This window comes from Podarcis pityusensis (genome assembly GCF_964106645.2).
Source record: "Podarcis pityusensis genome assembly, chromosome: 16".
In the NCBI taxonomy this organism is placed as follows: domain Eukaryota; kingdom Metazoa; phylum Chordata; class Lepidosauria; order Squamata; family Lacertidae; genus Podarcis; species Podarcis pityusensis.
Genome location: NC_138041.1, coordinates 2,158,000 through 2,168,676, shown reverse-complemented (window position 1 = coordinate 2,168,676; position 10,677 = coordinate 2,158,000). Strand labels below are relative to the sequence as shown.

At 44.2% G+C, this 10,677-nt stretch overlaps 1 protein-coding gene across 1 annotated transcript; it reads left to right on the top strand.

Moving 5' to 3' along the window:
* Positions 1-3,253: 3,253 nt before the first annotated feature.
* On the top strand, positions 3,254-10,319 carry LOC308465721 (uncharacterized protein). The gene is made up of 3 exons (XM_080985904.1): positions 3,254-3,384; positions 6,156-6,263; positions 7,589-10,319. The coding sequence occupies exons 2-3, from the start codon at positions 6,220-6,222 to the stop codon at positions 8,577-8,579; spliced, it is 1,035 nt and encodes a 344-aa protein (XP_080842030.1). The 5' UTR covers positions 3,254-3,384; positions 6,156-6,219; the 3' UTR covers positions 8,580-10,319.
* The last annotated feature ends 358 nt before the right edge of the window (positions 10,320-10,677 follow it).

Genomic DNA, 10,677 nt, shown 5'->3' with positions numbered 1-10,677 from the left:
GTGTTTGCTAAACTGTTGGAAGTCATTTGTTCAGCTTGTGCTTGAATGAATGAACGAATCTTCATTTGCGTCAGCCATTGGCCATAGCAACAAAACAGCAATGCAATATACCAACAAACAGAAATAAAAGGCGATTATATAAAACATACTTTAGGGTCCTGAATCAGCAGTCAAACAGTAGACCTTATTCTGACTGCCCCAGCTAAAAACCTTGCAACCTTTGCTGTCACCAGCTCCTCCTGATCTGCCAGGAGAAAGGACACAGTGGCAGTGGCTGGGCGACCCGGAATGGACAACAAGAGAGGGGTGATAATCTCATTCCTCAAGTCTTTATAAAGAGTGCAAGCCACAAGGGCATGCGCCACCGATTTGGTACTGCCATCTCCACAGGGACATAAGCGTTTTTTGTGTGGAATCTGCAGCGCGTCTATATTTTGGGAACTTGTGCTTGTTTTCTGTCCTTTCGCAATCAACACCAGTACCAGCCTTATTTTTTTTTTTAAAAAAACAAATAGATAGATGGCTGTCCATTTATTTGTTTGTCTGTCTGTTAATTATTACCAATTGGTAACCACAAGCCATCAACCATAAGAAGGACTTGATTGGATAGAATAAAAGCCCCTGAAGTTACTCATCTGTACTTTGGGAGAGTTAATCCCCTCTGTAGGGGCCACCAAGTTTGCCAACTTCATATCTCTACGTGCAAAAGCAAAAACTTTATGTCCATCTTAATTTTCATAATACGGCCTAGGACCCTCGTACCTACGGGACCGCCTCTCCTGGTATGCCCCACAGAGAAACCTACGGTCTGCAAATAATAACATCCTCAAGGTCCCAGGCCTCAGAGAGGTTAGGCTGGCCTCAACTAGAGCCAGGGCCTTCTCGGCTGCGGCTCCAACCTGGTGGAATGCTCTGTCACAAGAGACTAGGGCCCTGCGGGACTTGACATCTTTCCGCAGGGCCTGCAAGACAGAGTTGTTCCGCCAGGCCTTTGATCAGGGCGCAGCCTGACTCCCTCCTCTGGCAACCTGCACAGAACTTTGCTTAATTGGTTGCCATCAATTTGATTTAATTAATTTTTATAATGAAATATTTTTAGATTGTGTGATTATTTGATTTTTTGATTATTTGATTGTTGTTAGCCGCCCTGAGCCCGGCTTCGGCTGGGGAGGACGGGATATAAATAAAATTTATTATTATTATTATTATTAATTTTAAAACACTGTATACTTCAGATGTGTCTATGTGAAAAGCCATGGAACTACCCTTCTCAAATTTGGCAAGGCGAATCTCCTCTTGAGAGGCTTATAGTGTCCCCCAATTTTATGTCCCTATGTAACCCTCTCCCCAACAAAAACCTCCAACATGTTTTCATTTCACAATGCAGACCAATAGGATTTCTAGAGATTTGTAAGATCCTGATTCAGATCCAGATCAGGTCAGGCAGGGTCTGGATCATTCTTGACCAGATTGGTCCTCATCTAGATTTACATATTTGAGCCACAAATCAGACCAAGGGGTTTATGCACTGCCATACCCTAAACCCATTTTAGCTGGGGACTATTGCCACAGCTATTGGTAAAAAGAATTCCATACACTAATGATGTATTAGAGTATTTGAAGTGCAGAAGGCAGAGCAGACATGTTCTCTTTTGTACCAGAGGGTAGGAAACTGTAGTGAGGCAGATTATGGCACAAACATTAGGATAGCCTTCTAAGTGATAAGACCAAGTGATAGAAGAGAAATCCAATTCAGTTAGCCTTTAAAGGTGAACCTACCTAATTTGGACTTTTCAAAACAACATGCAAACTGAAAAACAGGCATCCTCCAAAAATTCACACGTCTCTGAATTTTGCAAAGCTGCTCTCCAGCCAAGCAACTTGTACAAAAATGTGTCTGTTGGGGTGAAATTTGCACAAGAATGCATATATTTATGAAAACGGCACAAGCAAATTTGTGTTGTATTTGGGAAGATTGCATTGCAAAGGTGCATATATTTAAGAATGGGTATGTCAGGACCGTGTTTCCCAACCATTCGCCCCACCCCATTCCTCTTGAAAATCACTGAGGGTCTTGGTGGAACACTTAATTATTTTTCTCCCCATTGCAGCAACAGTAATGTGCAGTGCTCAGTGCTGTATGGTTTTTACCTGTACAGTGGTACCTTGGTTCTCGAACGGCTTGGTTCCTGAACAAATTGGCTCCTGAATGCCGCAAACCTGGAAGTAAGTGTTCCAGTTTGCTAACATTTTTTGGAAGCCGAACGTCTGAAGTGCAGGAAGCTCCTGCAGCCAATTGGAAGCTGCACCTTGGTTTTCGAACAGTTCCAGGAGTCGAAAAGACTCCTGGAATGGATTACGTTTGACAACCAAGGTACCACTATATTTTTACATAGATGCTGCTGACCACCTGAATGAAGCTCGTAGACTACCGGTTGTCCACGGGATACCTGCACCGGGAGAATTTTGCACTGAGATGCTGGTGAATTTTCACGAGATCTTAAAAAAGCAAACAAACAAAACAAACTCTTGTGAAAATTTGGATATCTTAAGTGGAAAACAAGAAATGGAGGGAAGTTGAAACATCTCCAATATTTAGCCACTAACTTGGTAAGCTCCTGATCATTCCCCAGTAATAGAAAATGTATGACCTCCAACTCTGGTTTCCATTTGGGGATACAGAGTTGATCTAGAAATTGCTGACGGAGATCAGCATATAGTTTATAATTAAGAATCATATGTGTGAGGGTTTCCACCAGGTGGTCTTCACTTGGGCAAGTTCTTTCTCTTTCCACCCTGCCGGAGAACCTTCCCCAAAGGAGGTTTGAATTAAACCTGGCCAGCGAAAATGTCCTTCTTTATCGAGGGTTGGCCACTGTGAGAACAGGATGCTGAGGTAATAAGAGCTTCCAGACGGTGGAAAAGACTGGCTCAGTCTGGTGGGATCTCCGTTCCTGAAGACATTTAAGCAGAAAGTTGCCTTCTGCTGTGTAGCCCCTCCAAAGTTTGTAGGGCTGACTAGATGACATAAACTGAAGTACCTTCCAGCTCGATAATCCCTTGAATTCGGATCAGCAAGTACAAGTAGCTGTCACTGATCGGTGGCATGTATTTTGCATGAGGCACAGCCCTGCTTGCAGGCAGTAGAACTTCCAGTGGACGTCTTTGCAATTTAATTTAATGTTTTAGGAGGAGGAAGAAACAGCCTTCATTTGGAAGCTTAGCATATTAGCCTGGATCACGATTTGCAGGTTGCCAGTGACGTCGCCCCAGCAGAAGTGCCTCACGTCCCTCAGGGGGGTTTTTAAAACCACATAAAAAGCTCTCCTCATCCCCAGCCTTTGCTGACACTTCTGTCCAGACTCGTTTGCGTCTGGAAGTCAGGTAAGTTAGGAACTGCTTTCCCCCTCTGTGCACTCTCTGCTACTGAATTTCTGGATATTGGTTCGAGACAAACTCTAAATGGGACCAGGACGCCTGAAGGTCTAATAGTCTGCATCATCGTGAGACTCTCATCCTGGTATATTTGTCCAAACTGGAGCATTTGATGGAATTTTGCTATTTGTGTGAAATGTCACATGTTGTGAATTTGGTTGTATCCTTGGCTCTGGGAGAAAAGATCTGAACGATTCCAAAGAAGCGTGTGAGGTGGTGTGTGCATTGTGGAAACTAGCAGAGTTTTCAAGGTGGAATACAAAAGAGGGTCTTTGCCTGCTTTTTCTCCCAGGATGTGGAGAATGAAATCGGAAGCAATTTTGGATGTCTCTTAGGCAATATATCAGTGAGACAGAAGGTCTGGAGCCCAAATCCTTGTTATAAGCCTCTCAAAATCTTGCAAGGGTGTGTGCCTGACTCTTGCACAATTTTATGTTGTTTGTCAACTGCGCCTAAGGTGGCATCCAAAATACTATTCGACATCCTTCCTTGGAAGAAAACATCTGAGGGATTTCTAAGAAGCCTAAAAGAGATTTGATGAGACTAGTAGTGATGTTTTCCCCCCAAGGATTTTGTCCCTGGTGTAAACCTTTGAGGATGGGTCTCAAATACCCTTCTCTGACCTCATTTTCTAGTATGTGGGGGAGGGACAGAAGGGTGGTCATTGGATTATATCCAACTGATTCCTACTCAGGGTAGACCTACTGAAATCAATTTACTTAAGTTAGTCATGGTCATTAAATTCTGCACCAGCTGAAGTTTCTGAACCATCTTCAGAGGAAGCCCCAATGTATAACATGTTGCCATAATCTAACCAGGAGGTTACCAGAGCACAGATGGCAGATTATGCTATTATTAGCTGGTGGGATGATTTTCTTCCTCTTGATTTTTATTGTTTGGTGGTATTATTATTATTACAATTATTACTATTATTAGTTCATCATTTTATTATTGTATTGTTGTTGTAATGTGCCTTTTTGGGTAATTTAAACATTTATTTGTATCATGCCCTGATACCCTTCCCGAGGGCATTTTTCCAACAATACCACCTCCCCCTTTTTTTTTTTTTTGAGAAAAATCCATTTATAGCTTGTAAACAAACAAATAAACATAATTTGTAACACGGTTTCTATCAGAATTAGAAGGGTCAAGTGCTTTAGTAGAAGAAAAGATAAATTTGCAACACAGCATGAAAGCCCCACTGCTGTTACAGGCTTGAGTTGGACATCAAAGCAGTGAGAGATTTGTCCACAGGGTACCAATGTGTTAAGCCAGGGTTCAGCAAACTTTTTCGGCAGGGGGCCGGTCCACTGTCCCTCAGACCTTGTGGGGGGCCGGACTATATTTTTTGGGGGGGTGGGTGCCCCACAAATAACCCAGAGATGCATTTTAACTAAAAGGACACATTCTACTCGTGTAAAAACACACTGATTCTTCAATTTCAATTTAAATAAAGATACTGACTTAAAAATCATTTGGGATGCCAGCAAAGCTGTTCTTAGAGGATTTTTAATACAGCAAAACTCAATTCAAAGAAAACAGAAAGAAAAGAAGGCGCAAGAAGTGGTAGAAGAGATTAGGAAGAATGAAATAGAATTATATAAGAAGCCAGATAACATGGAAATAAATAGAAATATTAAAATGCTACAATCACAATATTCTATGATAATAAATGAAGAAATGGAGTGGAAATCAAGATTAACGAGACAGAGAAATTTTTAGTTCGCTAACAAGTCAGGCAAATTACTGGCTTGGCAGCTAAAGGAAAGAGAGTGATTTAGTTTTAGAAGATGATTGGGCCGGATTCGGCCCTCGGGACTTAGTTTGCCTACTGTACACAAAGGTAGCTACGTAAGCTGTCACCAGTAGTGCCATTAACTCAGCGCTGGCTTAGAGGTCCCCTCCCCAATTCTCATCCATCTCTAAGATACGGGAGGAGTTGACAAGCAGTCGGTGTAAGAAACCTCCCCTGTCCCAATTAGCTATGCGTCCCAAGCCCACAGGCAAAGAGAGCATCGAAGGAAACCGATTAGCATAGATCAAAACAAGAAACATCTATGAGGTCATTCTTGCAGAAACTAGTCCTGGAGTTATCTTGACTACCTAGATGGCGCTTGCAGGCCATCCGGAACATTTTCACTTTTTGGTTTCATTTCTCTTTCATCAAGCATTTTTACAGAATTAATTTGATTTATTCTCCGTTTTAGGAAGTTATCATTTCATGTGTTAATGACTTTATTGCACACGTCCATAACATATATTTTTTATGAAATAACAATATATTTCACCTGGCGCTTTCATTATACACCTTTAGGCGCCAGTCAAAAATGTTCCTTTTTAACCAGGCCTTTGGTTGAAATGATTTGCATCCTATGCCCTTTTAAAATGTGGTGGTTTCGGGGGGAGGCTATTGGGTTGTTTTTGTATTTATTAGGTATTTTGTGGTTTTATATCTTGATTTTATTCTGTGAACCACCCTGAGACCCCTGGGTATAGGGCGGTATATTATTATTATTATTATCAACAACAACAACAACAACAACAACAATGTTGGTTTGTGTGATGTGTGTAGATAGATATACTCTAATAAATAAATGAAGCAGTCAATAAATGTGAGATTTAGTTATGAAAGGGGGAAAGCAGAGAGGAACTTGGATAACACTGAAAAACGATGTGAAATTATGAAATTCCTCTATCCACTCACCCCTTTATAATTTCAGGTTGCTACGTAACGTCTTCCCAGTAACTCCCAGTGACTTTGTCTCTGCTCCTGATTTGGTGCACATGGAGGATGCTGCTCCAGGTCTTCCACTGAACTTCTCTCATCGGTAAGCAGGTGTGGCTTTGAAAGACAAATGGATGAGCTCGAGAGAAAGCCAAGCTCTCCAAATCCTTCCCTTCTCTTCTCTTCTCTTCTCTTCTCTTCTCTTCTCTTCTCTTCTCTTCTCTTCTCTTCTCTTCTCTTCTCTTCTCTTCTCTTCTCTTCCCTTCCCTTCCCTTCCCTTCCCTTCCCTTCCCTTCCCTTCCCTTCTCTTCTCTTCTCTTCTCTTCTCTTCTCTTCTCTTCTCTTCTCTTTCTCTTCTCTTCTCTTCTTTTTTGCCGTTCAAGATTTGTGATGATTTAAATTTTTAACACCACATACAGTATCTAACATTTCACTCAGAATTCGGGAGAGAAAATCCTTTTTCTCAACTTAGGTAAAGGTAAAGCATGCGGCATGACAACAGCCTTGCGTTTTTATGTATATAGGAAGAAATTTCAGGTTGTTGAGTAAACAGGACAGTGCCAACTTATGGGTGAACGTCAGCAAATGTGACACTGTTGGGCACTGATACACCCATCTCTACATGTAACACTTCATTGCGGGGTAGTGACTGTCGAAACCAATAAATGATGGGGACAGATATGTAGATGGCAACTTGAACGGCTTTAAAAGAGGATTAGACATATCATGTTCTTCCTTCTCTGTCAGAGTCAGCATGTCTCTGAATTGCAGTTGGCGGGGAGCACAACTGAGAAGTGATGGGGATGTTTTGTTGTGAAAAACTATGTTGCATGGGACCGGCGGTCCTGAGTTGCTGGGGAAATAACAATCAAGAATGATGAAAGAACAGCCATTCCTTTGCATGTTTTACCTCTGCTACTTGAGTGGTACCAGTGGTAGGGAATCACATGTGGGCAGGGCCGTCTTAAGCATATCTGGTGCTGTGGTTCAAAGATCCCTCTGGCGCCCCACCCCCCGTTTCCCAGAGTTGTTGACCTTTTCCCAAGCCTCTGCGGGGATTGCTCTCCTCCCGTGGAGTCTTGGGAAGGAAGCTGCACATCTGCCAGCCATATGGTTGATGGGGCACAGCTGGCGGGCGTGCAGGGAAAGGGGAGGCAGCCAGCAAAGCCGTGCAGCTCCCCCACTCGCTGGGGCACCCCTGAGAGGCCAGCACCCTGGCGCAACACACCAGTAAGCCCAATTGGAAAGATGGCTTTGCAAGTGGGGGAGACTTGCTGTTGCACTCTCTTCTGGTGGGTTTTCCATTGGGACATCTGGTTGATCACTGTGAAGATAGGATGTTGATCTAAGTGGGCCTTTGTCCTGATTCAGCTCCAGGCCTCTTTTGATGTTCTTTGAGGAGATGACCTTCTCAATTCCTTCTTGCAGGTATCGCCGGGCCAGCCAAAAGGTGCCGTATTATGGATACACATCTGGTCGGCCGTTGCCACCCTTTGTCTCGAAAAGACTGCCCCGGTCTGGCTCACAATACTACCCGTTCTATGGGTCAAGATACCCTGCATACAAAACCCTTCCACCGCGTGGGAAAACTCAGTGCGCTCAGCTCTACTGTCCACCCGGTGTGACCGGTTATCGACCACGAGGTGCGACGGTCTACCCAGACCCACATACAGCCAGGTACTCCAAGCTAAACAAGAACCCGACACTGCCACACACAGCTATCTATCAGAAACCTTTGCCGACCCAATGTCCATACAGTGGCATGACCAAAGGCCGACATGGCCCCATCAACAAGGGCTCACTGCCATGTGTCACTGGCGCCCCTCTACCCCGTGTGACCAAAGGTCCGGTGATTTATCCCACCAATGTCTCTCAACCATGCTTAAACAAGGCCCCGCTACCACGTATGACCAAAGGCCCTGTGCTGTACTCAAGCAAGGACCTATTGCCACATATTCATGACCCACCACCCCGTGTGGCGAAGGGACCACTACCACGGATGACAAAAGGCCCTGTATTCTATGCAACCGAAGACCCACAACCAGGCCTAGGCAACGCCTCACAAGCAAATGTGACAAAGGGCACCCAGCCACACCCGGCAAAGGGCACTCTTCCACGTGCCACCAAGGGGCCTCGTCTCGTTGTGACGAAGGTCCCGCGGTTCAGCGCGTTGAGGGCCTCGCGATACTTCCTGAAGAGGGCTTCACGGCCCAACCTGACGAGAGGCTCTCAGCCAAGCTTGGTCAAGGGCTCGCGGCCGTCCCTGGCAAAGGGCTCCAGGGTCTCTTTGACTAAAGGCTCCCAGCCCAGTCTGGCCCGTAACGCCACAAACCTGGCGGCCTCAAAGAAACTTCCCAAAAATGTCAAGATCGCAAGCACTGGGAAGAAGTACTGTTCAGCCACCAAGTGGCCTTTTTGAAGATGACAGGGATGTGGGAGAAACTCATTTGACTTTCACGCACTGAGGAGTCGGGCACACATCAGTGGCGGCGGACGGACGGCTTGCTTGCCTTCCCACCCAAAGCATGGGGATCTCAGCCAGTGACTCAACGTGACTCCTTATTCTGCAGACAGATTTCACTGTTCATAGCAAAAGTTTCATTTTTGACAGTGGCGTATGTGTTTTGATCCATTTTTATTTGATTTTAGGATCCACCCTGTTCTAGTGACTAATTTGTTTTGAGCTGCTTTTGAAGTTGGAGTTGCCTCCAAGGTTATACTTACTCAGAGCAGACCCATAAGGAGTTTCAATAAGCCATTTCTAAGTAGTTTCAATGCTAATAATAATAATAATATATTTGTACCCCGCCCATCAGACTGGGTTCACCCCAGCCACTCTGGGCAGCTTCTGACTTAGATTGTTGCGACCTGCCCTTGGCCCTTATGGTGATCTGCAGATATTTTATTAAATTAATAATGTTAATAGTTTTCCGAGACTGGGCTGGGTCAGTTGACGCAATCAATTTTAATGCTATTCATGTAATTTATTATCCTCCCATCATCAGTCCTACTCAGAGCAGACATGTTGAAATCCACGGACTGACTGAAAAGAGAACTAATAGCTTTGGGTTGTATCCAACCACGCAGAAGAGACCTATTGAAAATAATGGTCCTAAGTTAGTTGCGTTCATTAATATCTGCGGATCTACACTGGGTAGGGCTAATATTGGACACCACCTGTTGAAATTAATGGACCCAAGTTAGTCATGCCCATCACTGGGCCTACTCTGAGTTGGTTTAAGTACCCTGTTTTTCCTATGTATTTTATTGTATTCACCCTTTCCTTTGAACTAAAGGATTCTAGTCCCACTCAGAGTAGACCCTTTGAAATGAATGACATAGGTCCATTCATTTCAATGGGTCTACTCTAAGAAAGAGTTAGTTGACTGCAACCCTACATTCCCCATTTTACCTCTTTCTGTTCTCAGTGTGAGTGTTAAGCTTCTGTTTGGAATTAAAAGATTGTTGTATACTTGCTTGTATCACCAGGCTTCTACCGTCCTTAAAAAAATAGTGTTGTTCTGTAAAATACAATCATTCTGTTAATTGTCTCCCTAATTGTGTAGCTCCTTCCCCTTCTGTTTCGTTTATGTAAATTCTCTGTTCCCCTCTCAATAGACTGGGTGTATATGTGTGTGTCATTTTCATACCTTCACCAGCAGAACTGGGTTCTACACAGTGCTTTTTTCCTAGGAAAATAGGGGCCGGTACTCACCATTAAGTTGTTACAGTAAGAGCCACACTTTTTAACAACATCAAGAACAACGGTATCGTTTTCATGAAGGAAAACTGGAAGTCAAAGGGAAGAAATCGGAGACCTGTAGCGTACACCCCCTCTGCTATTTTCTTCCAAGTTGTTCCAGATCTCTCAATAGTTCTTCCTCCCAGTTCACCCTCCTGAATGAGTACAGGTGACACTCCACTTAAGTGGGAGTTATGTTCTAGGCCCCTATGTGCATAAGTGAAAACTTGTGAAGTGGTGAGCACTGAAGTGGGGAGCCAGTGTGGTGTAGTGGTTAAGAGCGGTGGACTCGTAATCTGGTGAACCGGGTTCGCTTCCCTGCTCCTCCACATGCAGCTGCTGGGTGACCTTGAGCCAGTCACACTTCTCTGAAGTCTCTCAGCCTCACTCACCTCACAGAGTGCTTGTTGTGGGAGAGGAAGGGAAAGGAGAATGTTAGCCACTTTGAGACTCCTTCGGGTAGTGATAAAGTGGGATGTCAAATCCAGACTCTCTTCTTCTTCTTCTTCTTCTTCTTCGTCTTCGTCTTCGTCTTCGTCTTCTCTAAAACAGGCATAGGCAAACTCGGCCCTCCAGATGTTTTGGGACTACAACTCCCACCATCCCTAGCTAACAGGACCAGTGGTCAGGGATGATGGGAGTTGTAGTCCCCAAACATCTGGAAGGCCGAGTTTGCCTATGCCTGCTCTAAATACCCTTTAAATGTCCTCTCTACTGCACTCTCTTCAGTCCATACCAAAAAAACCCCACTGTATCCAAAAATATCCCCAACTAG

What these genes read in the sequence shown, in the direction of transcription:
- LOC308465721 (XM_080985904.1), top strand. Translation starts at nt 6,220, where the DNA reads ATGGAGGATGCTGCTCCAGGTCTTCCACTGAACTTCTCTCATCG. An exon ending in CCACTGAACTTCTCTCATCG is followed by an intron (nt 6,264 to 7,588) that starts GTAAGCAGGTGT and finishes TCCTTCTTGCAG; the next exon opens with GTATCGCCGGGCCAGCCAAA.